The 21,854-nt window shown below is 32.6% G+C and overlaps 1 protein-coding gene across 20 annotated transcripts in view; it reads left to right on the plus strand.

Moving 5' to 3' along the window:
• DPH6 (diphthamine biosynthesis 6) overlaps positions 1-21,854 on the plus strand; it is a 177,759-nt gene that overhangs the window by 31,899 nt on the left and 124,006 nt on the right. For 18 of the 20 annotated variants that reach the window (XR_014947187.1, XR_014947186.1, XM_085550401.1 and 15 more), the window contains 2 exons: positions 9,630-9,703; positions 11,240-11,358. Coding sequence is in view for 18 of the 20 variants with exons in the window: in XM_085550401.1 (XP_085406527.1) it covers positions 9,630-9,703; positions 11,240-11,358 (193 nt within the window). In the remaining 2 variants the exon portion in view is untranslated. Of the gene's footprint in view, positions 1-7,146; positions 7,218-9,629; positions 9,704-11,239; positions 11,359-21,854 lie in introns of all 20 variants that reach the window. The other 2 variants (XM_085550412.1, XM_085550411.1) reach the window with 1 other exon arrangement.

The following is a 21,854-nucleotide window of genomic DNA, read 5'->3' on the forward strand; positions in this document are numbered from 1 at the left end:
AATCAGTTTAGTGTGTATATGCATGCAATATTTCAGTAATTGCATCTGTAAAACTCTTGAAGTTATGCCAACAGTTACGCTTAAACGTATTATTGTGTGTGTCTGTGCTCTACGTAGGGCATTCATTAAAATGAACCTAATTAGCTTTTAAGGTGGATTAGTTACACAGTTACGCACTATTATCTCTCTGTATAGATACTATTATTCAAAATTAATTTGCTTTGTACATGAGTCAGGCTCAGCCCACTGAAGACTAACAAAGTTCTTAATGGAGGTGTTCACACAGGGATTTAATGTCTGTATTAAATTCATTTCCACCCCTGTTTCTGAATTACTTCTTCCTAGGGAATAAAACCATGAGATATATGTTGTGTCATGTCTCTGAACAGATGATGGAAAAGTTCAAGATGACTTGTAATGATCTGTAAGATCTTGAAATTTATAGCAATCTAGAGAATGCTACCACATACAGTGGTTTTCAATTTGAAATTGAAAGACTTTTTTTCTCTCACAGTAGAACTGAGCCCAGTATTTTTGTGTATGTGTTTAAGTCAAGTATATGGTGACCTTTCTTTGCATCTCTCAGTAAGCTGTGTTGCTTAAGAAAGTACTTCCTTAAGAAAGTAATGCAAAAGGATACTATCCCATATCCTGTAAAATTAGGATCAACAATCAGAGAGGGAGACATTAAACATATAACTTAAAAAGCTATTTACTTTTCAGCTTCTGTTTGAAAATATAGAATTAATGTTATTTTAATAAAACTAAAAGGCTTAACGGAGGTGATTTTTCAATCTACTACTTCTTTGTTGTTGTTTAATTAATTAATATAATTAATTAAAAAGCAATCAAGTTTTCTTTCCTCAAACAAGTGTAGGTTTTTTGTTTTTTGTTTTTTTTTTTCTGTGAACTATACCAGTGTACTTATTAGCAGGTAGTATTTTGGATTATGAAACTGTCTATTTTCACCCCAGTCGATTACTCTGTTGGCTTCAGCAAGCAGACCTCTTAATGTTCATGAGGCCTTCTGAAGTCATAACCGATCGTTTTGACAGGGCAGTTTCAAGAGGCTAATTTTTCCTTTTGTTTTTTGTTATTAATGATATCATTATATATTGGACATATACAATATGTTCAATATCCTAGACTTCACAGCGTTTTTCATACACTAAAATGGTTTCATGGTTTTATGATTTTTGTTATCTCTTTTCCACATCATGACATTATGTAGAACACTGGGAGTTATCATCTGAACCAGCTCACAAACTGATGGCTAATAGTAGAGCTGAAAGTGTTATACATGCATCTCCTTGTGGGTGCAATGTGGAAACCGTAGGAAAGAGGTTTGCAGTATTTTGGCTAGCAGTTATTTTTTCATTGTTAAGTGGGACTGTGTTTGTCTCCGAGAGTTGATTGATTTTATGAATGAGAAGGTCATTACTCTTAAGGTCTTTGTGGTTTGAAGAGGCTTATTCTGTTTGCGTGCTTTTTCTGTTTCTTTTGAGGATTTCCGTTTTGATTTCCTTTTGTGCTTGTCTCAAAGCTACTCCTCTCTCAGTCTCTCTCAGCCTCTCTCAGTCTTGTCCAGTCTTTTGATATCTCTTGACTTGTCTCTTTCTGTGCTATTAAAACCTGTTAAAAGCCTGCTTGTGGAATACAGTGAAGAAGCATCTCTAGAGAATAAAGTAAATATGATTTTTTATTTTTCATAAAGTAGCAAAAAAGCATGAAATTTTTAGAAAGGGGACACTAATTACCATAATTCTCTTACTCCCTTTCTCATTAGTACAGTGTTGTCAACAGCACTCAGATTTCATTGATAGGAAAAGAAAAAATGAGTATCATTTAAAAATTCATGTGGTTGGGAACCTCAGGAGATCATCTAATCCAAACTCCTAACCAGTGCTAGCTCAGGTATGAGGTCCAATGTGGCTGCTCAGGGCTTACCATCCAAAGATGGAGACTGCGCATCATCTGTGGATTTCCTTTTTTACTACTGCTATAATGCTTTCTGCATGATGTTCCATCTAAGCTTCTTATGCTAGCTTGCACCTCTTGTCCATCATGCTCTCTGTCTACAGCATTGTGAAGATCCTACTTCTTGGTAATCCTCTCATCTCTCATCAGTTCTGCCAGGTCCGCATTAGGTTCTACCTGATGCTTTTGTACTTCCAAACTGCAAACCCAGTTCCCTCAGCATCTCTGCACAGAGCAAGCAGTCCAGGGTCTTCCACATTTGAGTGGCCTGCTGCTTGTCCTGGTTTATATCTCTTTTATTTTGAGGGATTCCAAAAGTGAGAAGAATGTTCTTCCTGATGAAAGAGGATAATCACTTTCTTCTGCATCTACTACCTACCATCACACACATCTAATACCTCTGCTACTGTTACTGCTACTTAAATTCCACTCAATGAAAATACTGAATTTGCTATTTCCTAAGTATAGTATCTCATTCTCCTTAGAAGTTCTGAATATTAGCTTTGTAGCTTTCCACTTAAGGAACTATCTTAATCACAGAATTATCAAGGTTGGAAAAGACCTAGAAGATCATCTAGTCCAACCATTACCAATACTTCCCAGCTATATCATATTCATCAACACAACATCCAAACGTTTCTTGAACACAACCAAGGTTGGTGACTCCACCACCTCCCTGGGCAGTGCATTCCAATGCCTGACTACCCTTTCCGAGAAGTAATACTTCCTAATGTCCAGATGCTTATAAAGTGCTTAAAAAAAAATGCTTAAAAATGCTTATAAAATTTTGACCTTCAGTTTTCAAAATAACTTAATTATGCAAGGGAACAGATTAATGAATAGGCTTTTATTGATCACCTTTGTGGATATAGAAACCTGTTTTGAAGCTTAGGAGCCAGTAGGCTTTTCACAATCACAATTATGGTCTCAGGAATGTTTCTTTACCGTCTTTAATAAATTTTGTGCTGTCTCTGAAATACATATTTAAGCTTACAAAAATCACATACTCTGAAATGCGTATAGTCATTGGTCTTAGAATGCTTTAGAAATTATAAGTCTAATCTTGTATGTAAGAATTTTCCATGCAAATAATTGTAGAAAAGTCTTGTTGCTAATGTGTACTTATGTGTCACATATCTGCAAATATGTTGTGCTTTAATTGAAAATTTGTCAAATTATAGACACTTCTAATCTAGATAGAAATGACCTTACGCTTTAATTTAATCACTCATAACAATTTCTGTTACTAACGCTAGCTTCAAGGAGGATATTAATTAGAAAGGTAATTTTATTTTGAGATAATCTATTCTACATCTTGGCCATAAAATAAACTCTGTTTTGGTGAAAGTAAGAAGCAGTTTTTAAAAAATTAAACATAGTTTAACAATCCTTCAGCTACATATACAGATCTTATACATATCTCCTATAGGAAGTTAATTTTTAGCAATATTCTCCCATTTTTATCAGTGAGAGTCTTCAAGCTTTCTTTTTTTCTTTTTTCTTTTTGCATCCATGTAAACAGGCACATATATGCACAGATCTAGCACTTTTTCTTTCTTAGGTATTCTTTTGCTTGCTGTGTGCAATGTTTTGTTTAAGATGGACATCATTAATGTGGTGAAAAGTTCTGTGCTATTATATGCTCAACAGTAACCTTTACTCATAATGTGATACTGTCTGTATGTCTTATTTTGTTCAGCTTTCCCTGACACTGATGAAGCCTAAGGCTGCTGTTTCTTTTAGTTGCTGATAATTTTTTATCTGATTAACTGACACATTTAGTTGAAATCAGACACAGCCCTTAGGCTGGGCATGGATTTAATTTAAAAAGTATCAAAGGTTTGCACTGCGTGCTGTTTAATCATCATGTTTATCAGGCAAAGAAAAATTACTGGAAGGACCATAGGGAGAGGGTTATCTTAAGGAGCAGTAACTTGGGAAATTGATAATAACTCTGAGGTAATTTACTGCTAACTTTTACATTCATTAATATAACATTTCCCACTAATAATTACAGTGCTTGTAATGTACTAATTAAATTGAAAACATTAGCACTAATTTTCATTTTGCTGAAGTCTGAGAAGGTCAGGTAAAGGCATTAAAATGTGAAATTAAAAAAAACCTCAGTACTAATGCCACTGCAATTTTACTTACTAGTGGAATACCTTTATCGATATTGTGTACTACGGTGCTTATGGAGACATAATTACTTATTACTATCACTATCTTTAATTGAATTTCAGTTACTGAAATAAGGAAAAAAAGATCAGAAATGAAACCACAGTATGCTATTTTAAATTATTTTAAATTTCTCTTTATATTCTATATTCATGTCAGCTGAGGACTACTTTTTTGATTTTATGCATGGGTTCGACATAAGCGTCTTAACAGTGAGCATGCGCATGGCAGCTATGCTTTGAAGCTTTCACAGAACTGTTTAATTTTTCATTCTATATTCTAAAAAAATGTAGCTGAAAGTAATTTATAATATGAAAAAAGCAGTAATTTTGAGTTGTGTTATTTATAAAACTGTTTTAAAATATACATAGCTTCAAAACTAAAGCTTTAAACAGCAATTCTGGAGTTTAATACAGTTACAGTTGCAAAGATCTATTTGTTGTTCAAACACAATTGATTATGAAGATTATTTTTCATGAATGTTATGAATAGGAATGGACTAATGATAATAACAAGGGCTGTAATAGTAATGTAATTTCACTTATAGATGAAGCTAGTAATCTTTTGCATATAAAAGCAAGTTATACTGTGACTAAGAAAAATCTATTCTAATTCGATTATTTTTTTAAACTTATTTTTCATATTTGCCTTTAAAATAAGTATTGCTAGTAGTTTTGATGGAGAAATTACAATATTAAGTAATAGAATATAAACAATTATTAGCATGTATTTGTATTCGTATTTGCATTTAGTGCCTATCACATTACATAGTGTTGAAATACTTTGTTACATATTGTGCTGAACATAAATACTTTATGTAGTCCTCAGAAATTCCAAAGAAGCAAAAATTTCTTTTTACTTTCAACTGGTTTGTTGTACCAGTGAGATATTGGAATAAGTTAATATTAATTTTCATCGAACATTTTCATGTTGTTTGTTACCCTTTCTAAGACACGGGGACTAACATATTTCTTCCCCAAACTTGCTTACTTGGCTTTTGAGTTAAGTGCTAATCCCTGATACTCCCTACAGAGTTCAGCCTGCTCTACACAAGCTGAGTTTTGTCAACATGTATTAATGGTATCTATCATGTTTAGATTACATATTTAAAAGTGTAGTATCTGAGCTATGTCACAGTTAAATCTGGAACTTATTTCTGGAGTAATTTCTGTTTGTTTGCAAATTGTCCAGTAACTCTTCCAATGCCACACCGTGAATATAGCGAAGAACTAGGTTTCTTTCAGTGCTTGAAGTACTGAGTTAAAACCTTGCTGTAATTGGTATTTGTTGTAAACTTGGTCTAGTTGAGGAAATTGTGAATATTATTAAACTTCAGTAATTTTTTCTTGAATTTGTTCTGCACTAGACTTGATTTGTTGAAATGTATTGAATAAGATGAATTTATATGGTGAATTTATACCGTTTTGTGATTTTATATATATATATGTATGTATGTATGTATATGTATATATATACACACACTAGTTCTTCTGTTGCAAAGCATTTATTAACTATGTGGTGTTAAGTTTACCAGTAGTAAATTGTTTCCCCTTGTGGCACTGTGCTGTCTGCATAGTGATGGAACTATGTATTTGCAAGAAAACTAAATTAAAAGTGATGGTGGTGAATAGCTCCCTGTCAGAAGTCCTTACACTTAGATACTAACCAGAACTGAAATATAGCATGAAGTACTGTCATTTTAAAAGATCAAGAAAAACTTATGCAATATTAAAAGAAATAAACTAGTATGAGTACAGAATGGAGTATGAATATTTAAATAAGAATTAATATAGTTTGCAAGCTAACAGCCTATGACGATCTTCCATTCATTACTATCTTCATTATGTATTGTATATATATATATTTATGAATATGTATATTTTTATGTATGTATTTAGTATTCATACACCTCCACTCTTTAAATTAATTGTAGCTAGATGTAATTGTATAACTGGAGAGGTATCATTGCACTATGATAAGTATTATGAATATAATAAAAAACATCTTTCATGAGGAACGAAAAGCATGCGTATTGTAAAAGCATATGGAAAATTATATATGATATAATAGTTAATGTAGTTTGAGACTACACGTGCAGCGTGTGTGAGATACTTCAAAAACTTTGGTTTGCGGGATAGTTTGCCTCTGGTAGCTTGAGCAATAGAAGTTCTTACTTAAGAAGTGATCTTGTTTTTTTCAGTGGATGAATAGATGCAAAAAAAAAAAAATTAAAAAAAAAATAAACAAATACAAAAATAGATGGCATATTCAATGTGATTTTTAATAAGAACTTTCCTCAACTGTGTGGATAATATGCTCTAAAAATAGTTTCCTAAGTACTGTTCTCCACTCACACACTGTGGCTGAACATTTCATTTGTGAATAATTTCTTTTTGAAAGAAGCATTCAGGAAAGCCCTGAATATTTCAGTTGACCCTATTAGCAAACCAACAACAGCAAAAATAATAGTTACAATTCTATTTTCTATAAAAATTGATGGCAGTATAATATAAAAGGTGGAGGTGGCTGGCAAACAATTTCTGTTCAAAATTACAATAAGAGTAGAAGTTCAGAGTAACTTTAAATTGTATTAGGAGGTGGTTTCCTTTGCAGCATAATGCTACTACAAACAACAGGCATGCATAAAAAATAAAACAGGACCGTTAAACATTGGCAGCATTGCTAATCTGCTTAATTGGTGATATTTTTGAATTTTGAAATGTGGTCTGTTCACTCTCTGTGAGTTTACAAAATCTCAGAATTTAGTTCCATGGAAGTGGCTATCATTTTCTAAAGGGTAGAAGTCAGAACTCTTAAGGCCACAAACACAGGCCACTTGTGGGAGTTATTTGTATTGCTATATTCTTTATTGAAAAGTTTTACTATGTCTCAATCTTGGAATTTGTAGGAGGGAAGGTCTCTTTTTTTATAAAATACTTTTAAATTTAGTTCTTTTAATTCTTAACTGATATGTTTTTTTCTTCTATACAGCATTCTATTAGTGAAGGATATTATATACCTCAGTCTTATAAAAGCTTTTGAAAATCTACTTTTTAAATCAGGTAGTGTTATTGTTCTTTTTGTATCTGTTGTAGTTTCCATGGAAATACTTAGAAGGTGTTACTTTCAGAAGTTACCCCATAAGTTTAGTAGAGTTATTTTGTACTGTGTGACTATGAAAGAATTTTTTTACCAGGCAAAGTTTGTGTTGTAAAAGACTCTGAAAAAGGCTGAATTACAGTCAGCTCTGTTTATAGAGTGCAAACTGCTGCTAATTTAGTGGAAACAAACAAACAAACAAAATAATAGTAATAACAAAAATAAGAAAAATCTTAATAAGTAGAATAAGCAAATACTCCCCAACCTTTGCCAATGTTTGTTTATGCTGAGCCCAATACGTTATATAACATAATAGAAATGTACCATTTGTCAGGTATGAAGAAGTAGGTTTGAAAGACATGATTCCACCTCTTGAGTTTTCCACTTTATTCAGAAAATATAGCTTGTTTAGTATAATAATAATAAGTACTTCTGACATTTTTTCATTATTCACTTAGTAAAGGACACAAGATAGGGCTTACTATCTTGAAGTTCAAGAGCCTAGTGTGTGTATTCTTCTAATTTTTAGGGAAAAAAGGAACAGCAAATTGAACTCTTGAAAAAGCATTTCCGTGTTGAATAATTCTGAACATTAGCAGTCTTTTTCATTGCTATGGTGATTCTTCTTTCCTGTCATATGGAAAACCTACATAGAAAAAGAGCTTTTCTCCCATAGATTATCAAGCAAATTAATCCAATAATTCCAAAAGGGATTATTTAACAGCATTAAATATTCTTTTGGACACCCTTATTCAGAATGACTTTATTATTCACTGGCCTTAATATTTAATTGACTTAAAAGTTAACTGTGAATTTAAATTAACCTAATTAGTAATCTACATTAATTTTCCTGAGGGTGCTATTACTCAAATATGTTTGAAAAAGAAAGGAAATAACTTGATTTTTTTTTTAAATTATTTGTGTGTGTGTGTGTATGAAAGTAAGTTTACATTGTGTTGAGTGTTCAGATGCTGTATTTGATGTATTATTTTTGACTCTGCTTGAAAGTTTATTTGATTTTGCCTGTGTCACCTTTACTTTAAAACAACCTTATAGAGAGTTGCAGCACATTAATTTGAAGGCTCTAAAGAGGCTTCATACAGGAGAAAGAGCATACATACTCATCCTCCATCTGAAAATTGTTTCTGAGTGAGAAAAGACATTCTCTGTCTTTCTTTGCAGATGGAGTTGAGTAAAAAATCCATTGAAATTCTAGGAGTGGTACTTTTTATTGTTGCTCAATTATAGAATCAATTTATTTTCACTGAATTATGGAATGGATGAGTTTGGAAGTGACTTCTGTGTAAACAGGGCCATGTACCCAGGGCCTGGGTAGCTTTTGAATATCTCCAAAAGACTCCACCGCCTCTCTGGACAATCTGTGCCAAGTCATCTGTCACCCATGAAGCAGAGAAATGCTTCCTGATCTTTAGATGGAATCTCCTGTTTTCCAGTTTGTACTCACTGCCTCTTATCCTAGCGCTGGGAACCACTGAAAATTTCTGCACTGAAGAAGCAGAAATTAGTGAGAATGTGAAGGAAAATTTTAGTTCAGTACTATGACAGGTTTTGATTTTGGAATTTGTACACAAATACACAGTTCAAAATTTTGTGGTAGTCTTCCTGCAAGCTTCAAAGGGTTGATGTGTAACTGATCAGCTCCAGAACTTAACTTACCTTGTATAGTTACAATTAACCTTGGTTGAAAGAACAAAGAGCTGTGTCTGGAGTAACGCTGATGAAAGGAAGTGAGTACAGCATGTTGACTGGGACCCAAGCAGCTTAAAAAGCCAAAAGTTCATGAAATATTTTACATGTGTACATTTCCAATTGTTACATTTTCAATGTTTTTGCAAGAAGAAAACAGAGAACTGTTATTTTAAGTAATTGAAATAAAGCAGGGCTCCAGAGACAGTGTCTTGGAAAAGCTTTAATATATTTATTACAATTTGTAGGTGATGCTAAGTAAGTTGCATGCAAATGTTATATCATATTTTATCCTTGTGCTGCTTTTTATGACAAATGCTAACATTTTGATTAATGTTTATGATTGTACATTACTGATTTATTTGTAGGGAGGATAGCTGACATTTCAGTTAAGTGAAGAGCTGTGTGTCATTTTCAGGGTGTCAGGAAGATATTAGAATAGGCTGTTAAATCTGGTGTTTTTTAGTTACAGTGATTATTACTTGTAGAATGGTACTTGCATAATCTGTTGGAGTCATGGCCAACATGCGGGTCAGCTTCATTGCAGCCCATTTTGGGCTCTGGTAAAATTATTTATTCATGGTTGATTCTTCGGATAGAAGTACTGAAACTCTATTTTTTAGATCAGTATACAATGGTTATCATTATTGTTCCTTGTCTTCCTCTAGGACAAAGAAGCAGTGGAGGGTGTGTCTGTGGGAGCTATTCTTTCTGACTACCAGAGAGTTCGAGTTGAAGATGTGTAAGAACACATTATATCTTCATTAACATAGATGTTCTGGAAAGTGTTCTATTCATTTGTTTTCCAACGAATTCTGGAACAGATAAATTTATTTCTCGTGTTCTGTGATGCCCAGTTCATTTTGCTTGCTAATGTAAATACATTTCTTTCATTTTTTCCCCTGAAACTATGTGTTACATATTTATTATCATTGTATGTGATACATATTATTAGTAAAAATCCAATAGAAAGTATACCAGAGTTTGAGATTACTCTCCAAGTTGAAATAGGTTCAGATCTTTGAGTGAGTTTCAACTGAAATGAATTACGGAGACTGTGGTCCTGTATATGTATTTTTCAACATTTTTTTTTTTTTTTTACATAAATCGTCCCGATTACTTGGATTCAGCTAATTCATAAGCTAAAGTTAGGCACATTAATGAACTCCTTGACATTTAGAGTTGCTAAATATTTCTAGTAATTTCACAACAGAGCTCTCTATTAAAATCTCTAATAATCATAAAACCAATCAGATGTACGTGAGTGCTAACTATGAATATAGGTGTCAACATTAGAAATCTGTTTAACTACAAATACTTGATGCCGGTAATGATGAGATATCCCATATATTTGTCAAACAGTTTTAAGTGGCAAATAAATAAAACATTTGAGTTATTTGAATGCAGTGAATTTCCAGCTCATGGCTTGAACCAATGGTTGAGCACCAGTTGAGAACTTGTGGCAAGCCCAGAGAGCACAGCTGCACCTGAGTGACAAGAAGGGGTGGACTCTGGGTCTGCCCCTCCTTGCCCTCATTTAAGTGCACTCCTCTTGTGTCATCATTGGCTGTCAGAAGTGTTGAGGTAATTTTTTTCATTGTCTTTTATTGCTCCGTAGCACTTGTATCCCAGTAGAAGGCACTGTCATCTCTTGATGTTGTCGCACACTGAGACATATTTTAATGTTTTTAAATCTTCCAGAACATAGGCATTATACATTTTATCACCAGCTGATGACACTTGACAACTAACAGAAGGATTAATCATCAATACTGCAAATTAGTAATTCTCTACTGTGATAATCAAATACTGTATCAGTATGATATACATAAAAACAAATAATTAAATTTACATTATTGAGTTATTACTTTGTACCTCAAGCTGTAAACATTTACATTAGTGATTCTTTTCATTGGCTGTTGATCTAAATCACAGGTCTGTTGAGAGCAACAAACTTTATTTACTGACGTACAACAGTTATCACACACTGGTAGCTCTTGCCTTAGCTGTGTTCATAAAAAGTTATTGTTTTCTAAGATTTTAATGGATTTGCATTCATAAACTTTTAGAAATGCATTTCCATTCCGTTTTCCTTATGTTCCCATGCAGATTTATCAACGACTTGCATCTTTTGTAGGTAAATTATAGTCAAAACAAGATTCTTTTTTTTTTTTTTTAATGCTAGACTTTATCATTTTCTTTAATTTTAAATTAATTATTCTGTACAAAAAATACAATGCTTGGTTTTCATTTTTTCTTGATATTGTTTTTTTTTAAGATGCAGAAGACTTAATCTTCAACCTTTAGCTTACCTTTGGCGTCGGAAGGAAGAAATATTGCTTAAAGAAATGATATCATCTAACATTGAAGCTATAATCATAAAAGTGGCAGCTTTTGGTATGTATTCAGACTCTGAACAGTGTTGTCTACTAAAATGTCAATGAACAAATCTACAAAATAAGAGAAAAAAACAGAAAAATTGTTCTACTTTTTTGGATTAGAAATGTTGGTATGAGCATAAAGAAATTAAACAAACAAACAAACAAACAAACCAATGTAGTTAAAAAACACTTGTGATGTCTGAATAACTACATGTATGCAGTTTGGTCTTTTCTCTGAGAAGTCAAATCTGGAAAGTAATTCTTCAGAGCATGGTTATTAAATTCCTTTGCAAGTTTTGTGTTATGGTTTAGTTTTGAATTGCAGTAAAGATACACACATAATTCACAGTATTCATAGATTATGCAAAGTGGTGACTAGACAATATTATAAAACAATCATAAAAGTTTTAATAGAAATATGACAAGTTAGCATAAGCCAGTATGTAATTATATGAGGCTAAAGCAGCTTGTGTAAGAAGTCTATGTGTTTTTATATATATATATATATATATACACACACATACATATACATATATATACATATACATATATATATGTATATACACACATATATATGTATGTATGTATATATATATACATATATATATATGTAGCAAACTGCAAGTTTGTCGTTTTCTTCTAAAGAGATGGATTTTACAATTTAGTTTCTTAGTGTACCAGAATATTAACATCTTTGCATTGTCAAATATGTCATATCAGGTTTGTATAATAGAGCAAATAAAAAGATTATGTATTTGTTTATTGTTTAGAGTCCAAGTGAAGTTTTATAGCAAGTCTTATTGAATGACATGCTTTATGTGCCACATAAAAATATGGCTGAGAAGTACAGAGCATGATAAATATGGTACAGAATATTGATTTCAGGCTTCTATGCTGAATTGTGTTTAAAAATATTGAATGAATTTTTATGCATAACATGACCAAAGTACCATTTCTTTTATGAGACAGCTGAAGGTTGGTGGTCCACTGGACCGAAGAATGACTGGTATAATTCAGGAGCATCAATGGCTTTGGTGGCTAATGCAATATGTTTAAAAAACAGAGTTGTATATGCTTGCCATAGAAATCTGATAGCTGGTAATTCTGGACAATTTTCACATTAAATTCTTAAGGTCTGCCCAACTTCTTTAAAGGATTAATTGATACTTTGCTGTTATTACTACTGAAATATTAACCAGGAATTGAATTACAATGCCTTTAGACTTTGGGTGAAATCCATGATTTTTTAAGATTATTTCTTTTTTATTGTTCCTTATTCACTTCTCTTTAGGTGATAATGTTTTAATAACTTCTTACATTATCACTATGATGATCTCACATAGGATCTATTAGTGGGATTAGAAATATTAGAGACGTCATGTTCCCTAATTCACAGAAAAGTAACAAGTGATGCAATTTAATAGCATTTTCCTGAATCTGTGGGAGACCATCAGAGTTAAATGCTGTGTTTTCTACTGCATTACACTTTTTTAAATCTAAGGGAAAAAAAAAAAAAAAAAAAGGGAAAGATTGGTTGTTCTTTTCTTTTGTGAAATAAAATACTTACATTTCTTATGCTGAAGAATTAAAAGAATGCCAGCAAGAATAATCAATGTGCTTTTTCTAATCAAAATAATTTTTCATAGACTTTAGGCTATTTTATATAATGAAAGGGAACTAATCAGCAAAAATAAACAAACAAACAGTGGCCCCCAAATGGAACAAGTAAATACTGTTTATGATTTATCTAAAATATGTTAAGGAAAACGTATGATTTAAACAAGAGATAAAAATGCTTCACAAATAGACATTGTCGCCTCATCCCTGAAGTAAGATTAGCTTTTCCTTTGTGTTCTGCACTGTTTTAAAAGAAGAATAACTTAAAACAGACGTGTGCACAAGGAGTCCTTTGTTGACTATTCGTGTGAGGAGCAAATGCCATAAATACTTGTAGATAGCAATTAGATAGAAAATGACTGTGAGATATTTTTTTCCTTTTTATTTTTTTGGCTACAGGTAAAAGAAGATCTTATCAGAGTCAATTTCTCACCTGCCTCAGGCAAACGTAATTAGATGTAAGCAAATTTAATGGAGCTTGTGTGCTCTGGGGCCATTCCGTAATGCTTTAATAATTGCATGCCTTATTAAAGTGAATTTAAGGTATGAAGGCTGTTTAACATATCAAGTAGCAAAAAAGCTAGTATACAGTTTAACTTTTCGCCTCTCAGATTAATAATCAAAGCTAAACTGCAATGAAAATATTAAAAATAACAGATTTAATAGTCTGAAGGCTAATGCATTTGGTAGTACGTTGTACAGATGTTAATTCAAGAAGCGAATCAGTAACTTGAGCTTGACATTCATCAAAGCTGGCATACTTGTACACCTTGTCTTGTTTTCTATTAACTCAGTGCCAGTATTGGCAAGGTAAAGCCTGTTGGTTTACGTAGAAAACAGATAATTATGCAAGTAAATGAACATTAGTTTAGTACATTTCCTTAAATCCACCATTACAAATTAATACCATAAACTTTGCCAGTGGCAAGAGTTTTCTATCTTAGAACAGCATGCTTTTCCAGATGGAATACCAATTGCTCTCACTTGCATGCAAGAGTATTATTGTCAGCAAGACCTCTTCACATGCATTATGTTGATCTATAAGTACATTAGCTTGCTTTCATGTTTTGGAGGCTCTAATGATGAAAGAGAAATGTTCCACACAAACCTAAGCAACTGAAAAAAAATTTAAAAATAGATTGCTGTGCATATCTGGCTGCAGTGCCACTTTGTTGTTGAAGATGTCTGTGTGATGTGTGATGCTTTTATATTTGAAATATATCTTCCTTCATTAGAAGTGCCAGAAAGTTAGAATGAGATCATTCAGTAACAGCTAAAATAAAAACAGTTAGAATCATTAGTACTTGGGCACCTGAAGTTCCAGTAATATTCATTGCTTGTGTGAGACAGTGTAGTATATCACAATCATAAGATGCAGTTTTGGCATCCTTCCTCTGTGGACACGCTGCGTGTATTAAAGTGATAACTAGCTTGTAGAGACTACATATGACAGATTCAATTTTTATTCTTGGTAACATTATCTACTGCTTCTAATTATACCAGGCTCTAGAACATCTACAGCAGCAAAAGCTCTAATACTCAACTTGAAATGAGAGGAGGAGGAGGAAGATAATGTTTGGATGGAATTTTAAGGTTTAATTTTTCACAGTGTGGTCCTCACTAAAAATTGAGAATAGAGTTTTACCTATTTTTAGTTTACTTACATAATTAAGAGTGTCTAATTCTTGCAGAGACAAGAATTGACACTAAAACTTATGTTCCATTTATACATTTTAAAATGTTACAAAATTCAGTTATTTTAATGCAGTTGATTTTTTTAATTTTTTTTATGACATGCAGTTAGAGGAAATTGTCCTCCACAATTGTAGTTTTCCTTGATGTTTTAAGATGAATATTCACCTTCAATACATTTCTTGTAAGTGCACACTGTTTAAACTGAAAAAACAAAAATCCTTCAGTACTTCATTGAGAATGTAAGTCCAAATCTTTTTTTATGCAATTAATATATACTAGGTACTTTATACACTATAGTTTATCCCAATTTGTTTATGGTAATGATTAATTATGGAATTAAATATCTGAAAAATATAAACTCTCTACAGATGTTGTAGAAACTCTTTCTCTGGTGATATTCAAAACCTGTCTGGTCACCTTTATGTGTAGCCTTCTGTAGGGAGCGTACTTTAGATGAGAAGTTGAACTAGATGATCACCAGAGGTCCCTTCCAACTCCTACATTTCTGTGATTCAGATCATGGGTGGAGTTGAAATTAAAAGGACTGTGAGAGCCTGAATTTTGAGATGGGCTGGGTCCTACTTGATTACCCAAGCTGTTTCCCTCTACTCTGTAGAGTAATGAGTCCTTAGGGGGAGCTATTGCCATCTTTTATCTGTCAACAAAAAAAGTTCCCTTTTGAAAACAACCTGTCTAAAGTACATGTATTGAAGTCTAGTCTCTGTTGCTGCAAGGAGATCTTGATGCTTGCCTACTTTGAAAAGCTGTTTTCTTAGGATTCATATGGTTGGTGGATTGTTGTTTTTTGTTTTGTTTTAATATCAGCTTCTCGCTGAAAAGATAGGATGTTAATTTTGAGTATAATGAAATCAGAGAAGTACCTATAGTACTAATTTGTTGTTTTAAATAAACCACCTGTGTTGTTTTTACTATATTTGCATGTTACTATACAGAAGTAAAATCTTGACTCCCTGAAATAGATAGACTGCTATTAAATTTAGTGCAGGTAAGATTTACATATAGAGTAGTAGAAAAAGAACTCCATGCAGATTCTGTTTAAGCTCTTAAGGGTTTAATTTTAGTGCTACAGATAAATTGATCTAATAGGGAGTTGCTGCTGAAAGATTGATCTTTTCTCCTTCTTTCAGAAGGAGAAAGCTGTTCACAAGCTGTTCTTGCTTCAGCCCCTGTGACGGTGTGGCTGCAGAATGCAGTCTCTGCAGTTGGGTGATACTGGAGTTTTACTTTTTCTTTTTCTTTTTTTTTTTTTTTTGCATATGTGGTGAACTTGCTGTCTGTGGGGGAGATAAAAATATATCTTTCCATAAAAAGCTTATCTCTAATCCAGGCTGGCTGGAATATCAGATCAAATGCTGATGTAAAATTTGTGTATGTATGATTTTTGTCTTAAGTTTTGTGCGAAGGAACAGAACGCTTTTCTTGAAAAAGTCTCTACTTCTTAGTACTGAGCAATTTTAAACACAGGGGAAATGAAAAGAATTTGTTATATCATCTTCACAGGGGAGCATTCTCTAAATATGGATTTCTCTAAATATTTTCAGAATATTCTCAAGGAGTTCAAAGATGTAATAAGAGGAAGGCTTTTGTTAAGAAATCAAAATAAGATCCCAGTTGTTTATTTTCATACTGTATTGTATGAATTTGTTTGTCAGTCATTGCTGATTAACTAAACTAATGATTGTCAAGTCTGTTAGCAATAATGTATTCTATTATTAGAAAAAATAATGATTTAAACTTTGTTCAGGGATTATCTTGTATACATGCATGATAACTTTTAATGCATCAATTTTACACCTACCATGCAATTAAATAAGATATTCTTATTCCTCTTTTCCTCCCTCTCCTAATCTGCTACATTCTATTGCTAAATTTTCAAACAAATCTTCCCATCTGGACCTTTAGGTGTAAGTATATTGACATTTTTGCCTTAGGCAAATTGCCTAGTACATTTGTCGGCTACTTTGTTTAGCTACATCGTTCATATTATTGACAATAAAACGTGCTGCACCTGTTTGCAGCATATTTTTTGAAAGGACTTGAGCAGAATTGCAAAACTACAGGAGCCATTTTAGCGTAGGTCCTTCTATTGCTTTTAATTTTTCTTTTTTTTCCTTTTTTTCCTTGGAGCAAAAGAACCCCATAGGAAAAAAAAAAATAGAAAATTAGGATGTTGGATGCAAGACCAGAAATTGATCTGGAATTCAAGAGAAATATGATGCAGAATAGATAATTGGGGAAAAAATGAACAAAGCATTGGAAGATTTAAGAGAAGACTTTGAAATAAGTGTAGCCTAAAGCTTAAAAGAACCAAGGAAGAAAATAATCTTAGTATTTGTAATGTCATTCATACTTGTATCTGCTTATGAATGATTGATACTTTTTTACTAGTTTAAGATGAGGTTTCAGAAAGATGTGAATACGTGGTTAGAACGAAGTGGTTGAAAACAGTGTGTTGTGGAAAAAGAAGAGATGAGACGATGACAGTTGCTTGAGCAGATCTAGAACTGTGTTAGAGATAAATGATTCCTTCTAAACTGTCTGTTGGGCCTTGTAGGTTGAAGATGTGGATGACTGGAAAGAATGTCAATATTTTTAATGGTTACAGATAACAAGAGTTAGAAGGAAGACTGGAAAAGTGAATGTGGCTGAAAACAGGAAAATGTAATTGGGATTTGGCATTAATGAAGTGTAATGCATTTTTATGGAGATGTCAGAGAAAGCTTAAGTGTGGAAAGATCACTTGGCAATTTGGGGAGATCAAATCATCAAAAAAGAAGTGAAAAGACAGAAATGAGTTAGCAATGGGATATTAGACATTTAAAGTAAAAGAGACAAGGAAGTAAGTACACTAATGAAGGAGATAAGACAATAGAGAGCTTTGAGCTGAAAAGTGGAGGAGGAGAATGAATTCAGGAAAAAATGTCAAAAGTTGGCTTGACAGAATGAAAAGCAAGAGGGAGAGGTGGTGTTTTGTTAACAACCAGATATTAATTGCTGCTTTTAAGTGTTTGATAAGATTTAAATTCTGAATGCATGATCACTACACAGATTTTGGCACTGAAACAGAACTTAAACTCTTAAATGCATGTGTGTGTAGTTATAGCCTGTGATATCTTGCTTTCCAAATCTCAACGAGTTTTTGTCTAAATTGATTCTTCATTTCTATTCTAGCTTTTGCCCTTCTGCAGGTAGTCTACCGGTTTGCTCTTCCAGAAGTCCCTGTTGATTTATCTGGGAGCTGTGCATCTTAAACATTTTATAAATTGTCTGTGTGGGTTGACTTTAATGACAGTGAAACAAATTTAAGCTCTTGTACATGCCACAGAATCAATTTTTAATCCCTTTATTCTAAGTTGAACAGCACTACAAGTGTTCAAAGCACAGAAATTTCAGAATCATTTATCAAGGAAAGAAGAAAAATATATATATAAATCCAAACTATGGTGGCTGAGCTCTTTTAATGAAATAGAGTAATAAAAAAATTTGTAGGTACCAGCTTTAAAAAATATTTAGCTCAAATAAATAAATAAAATAAACCGGCTCTAATAAATCAAGGCATTTCAGTATGCCAAAGTTTAGAAACTCTGAAAACAGACTCGTATGAGGAAAGCAATACATTAGTAGCAGTACAAACCCAATTTGAAATGTCTCTGAAGTTCATTGAGATTCCTGAGGGGTAATTGATCAGGGCATTGTTTTCAGTGAGCTGAATCACTTGCTGTATAATGTTTTGTTTTGAAAGATCAGAAAGAAAAATGGAATTGAAAACAACAGTTTATCCTGTTTTCAAACACTTCTTCTGCAATGCCTTCTTAAGCTATGAATGTTTTAGACTTTTAAAAGTACGTTTGAATATTCCACTCTTCCAAAATTTCTTGAAAGAATTACTGAGATTTGTATTTCTGAAACAATAGAGCTAAGTTGCTTTGAATCCTGGATGTAACTAGAATGCAAATAACTTTGTTAAGAAATCAGAAGAGATTACAGGTAAAATCAACATTGCTGCTATGAAAAATTTTACAGGCTTTTACCTCTTGAATTTTAAAATCTGGTGACATCAGAGTAACCTAGTTGAGAAAATATTTCATGAACTTCTGAGGAATACGATGAACTGTGTTCCAAAATAAAATGTACTGGGAACATGTTCTACAACTAGCCTTTGGTGTTAACTTCTAACTTTACCACTAACCTTGAGGAGCAGTTATGTCCAAGTAAATTATCCCAATAAATAGATGTAATTAGCCCTGTTTCAGAAAAATCAATTATGATTCTTTAAAGGAAAAAAACAAGACATCAGGTATAGGATTTTACGTGCAACGATAGTCATATAGTCTCTGTTCCAACTACTGAAGTTACTGATTGGTTTGATGCAACTCTTAAAAATAATCTATGCACCACTATTTCTTAAAACTAATCATTATTTCATCATTATTTACTCAAAATGTGAAAATGGAACTTGATATTTTTTTAACGGTTGTGAAAAATGCAAGTGATACCAGGTAGTTCCCCTTCACTATGCTAATTTATAAGTAACTTAACACTAATACTTGACATCATTGAAATGCCTTTTAGTAATGTTTTTTGATAGATCTTTTTCACTACCATACAAAGCCCTAAATTTCTGCCTTGGTTTTTACATTGCTACAGTTCTCTACAACATTTGTCTTGTGTCTGCACAAGAGTTCTGCAAACATTCTGTTTGTTCTTTTCCTGTCAGTGGATTTGTCAGTAATTGCAGATGGAGTAGACATTACTTTGAAGTGATTATACAGTTTGTGCTATCATGAACTGGTTTATATATTAAAACAAAAGTTGAGGTGAAAGCACAACTTGTTTTACTGGGTACTGCTAAAAGTAGCAAACCTTGCAAGGTATTTATGTTGTCATGTACTGATCTATCTCAGAGAAATAAAGCCCCACTTGCTTTCTTGACAGAACATAATAAATTGACCCATGTAATTCAGCTGGGGAGTTAAAAATGCATTGAAAATAATGGGGCATAACATTCTAGGGTTAACATTTATTCATAGATGATGCAATTAAATAAAACAGGCATTAACTTCAAGGTCAGTCAGTGAAGTAATAAAAGTGAATATTTTAATTGAATTGTAATTGCTTCCCATTGATACATGCAAGTTAAGTAAAATAGATGTCAGTGCTGCAAATTACAGTTCTCTTCCTAATTAATTTATTCATTTTACAACAGTCATCCAGATCCGGACCTTGTTGTTGGTTTATCAATCCATCCAGCTTTCTTCCTGGCTAGTTTTATGTCTGGAGGATGTGGTTAAATTGAACATACATACTAAGAATTTGCAATATGTTGTTTCCCTTTATAGTCTAAGTTGCCTTAAGTGTCTTAATCAATCTACTCCTTCATTTAAAAAAAAAAAAAAAAGAAAAAAAAAAAAAGCACAAGTTCAAAATAAAAGAATAAATCTATGAAGGCTGCTCCGAAAGTACTACCTCCTATTTTATTATGATGGCTTTTAGTGTCAGAGGCAGATGCTAGTAATATGACAGTAGAGGTTGAAACTTCCAACCAATATTCTGCTTTATTTATTTATTTATTCATTCATTTATTTTGCCACATTAAATATAGCAGCAAAGGGATCGTCTGATAATGTGATGTCTGATTAAGTGTGTCTGGAGCAAAGATGTGTCATTGAATTCCTGCATGTGGAACATATGGCACCCATTTACATTCATCAACACTTGTTGAATGTTTATGGAGATCAAACAGTGGATGTGAGCACAGTGAGTTTGTAGGTGGTGCCTTTCTGCAGTGGTGACCGTTTCTGCAGATATTTAGGGGGGTGGCATGCAGGCTTTTGTTCATCTCTGGCAAAAATGCAGTTAGCGGTTGTTTATAATGAGAATTTAGGTTAAATTTAAACAAATAGTTTACTAAGGGAAGGGACTGACTATCTCAGAAAAGTAGTGATTATTAATAGAGAAAGTTAATCTGGTATTGTGCAAAAAGTATTATAAAATGGCACTCACACCTGTTCCATTAAATTCAAGGACATGATGCTAAGCTGGTGTTTGTCGGAAGACAACAGTCTTTGCAGTTGCTTACTGTTGGCCAGATCAGCTTTTATCACAATGTATATCGCAGATGCATATGTTCTATGTTGAATTAAGTGGTTGTGATATCTGCATGTGCTTCATGATCATTTAAGTTGAGGAGTAAATTTCCTGTCTCCATAGTATAGAAGATGGTCTCCAGTTAAGTCGTTGCAAGAAGTTTAAAGAGTGGGCAACCAAACTCATACCTGTTAAAAAAATTTGGTATATTTTTCAAAATGAAGATTATTGATCTTGTAAATCATTAAAAAATATTAATCCCAAATCTTAGGGACAAACCAATACCCAATTTGGGGTTAGTCAGTGTTTATAGCCTCATCTGATAATGCAGGCATGTATGTACATATAGAAGTAGCATACATTTCGAGAATAAAGGTAGTTTTTAATGAACATTTCCATTATTTGCCTTTTTGCTCCATTATCCTTTATATAGCAGATTAACAAATATAACCTGCTAGAAATATGCACAACTGGCCTGATTATACAGTATGGAAAATGATGGGATTTTGAAATGTATTTAAAAAAAAATACAGAAATTAAAATAAAAAAATCAGAGCAAAGTAAATGTATTGCAATGAAGGTATCTTGAATTGATTTTTCATAAACATACACGATCATTATCTTCTATATAGCTAATAAGCATTTTCGTTCTGTTAATAAAGAGCAGTAAATCACTACCAAGACGAGAACAGAGGTGGAAAAACTGTCCTCTTTCATTTTAATTATTAAGCAGTTTGTAAAATGTTTCCTCGAATAGTAAGGGAATTTTTGATGTGCTTTAATGAAATATTTAAAAACTTTTATGTTTTGAAATCTCATTCACTCTATCTTGTTAATTTAGTTTCATTTAAAAATTTAAATTTAAATATATCAAGAGCATTATTGTAAAAATTAAAAGGCATATCAGCTATTTGAACTCGTCAAAGACTTTATATAATAGTAAACCATACATTTATATAACAACTTTTATTATCAGTGAGCTAAAGTGCTTTGCAAGGAACATGCTTTAGAAATTGCTTCTAAATTGAGACATTCTGGTGGCAGCTCTTTGACGATAATGTTATTATATAAAGTAGTACACTAGGAAGAAAT

This window comes from Coturnix japonica, chromosome 5 (assembly GCF_054131305.1).
Source record: "Coturnix japonica strain WE chromosome 5, WE-NBRP24, whole genome shotgun sequence".
NCBI lineage: Eukaryota > Metazoa > Chordata > Aves > Galliformes > Phasianidae > Coturnix > Coturnix japonica.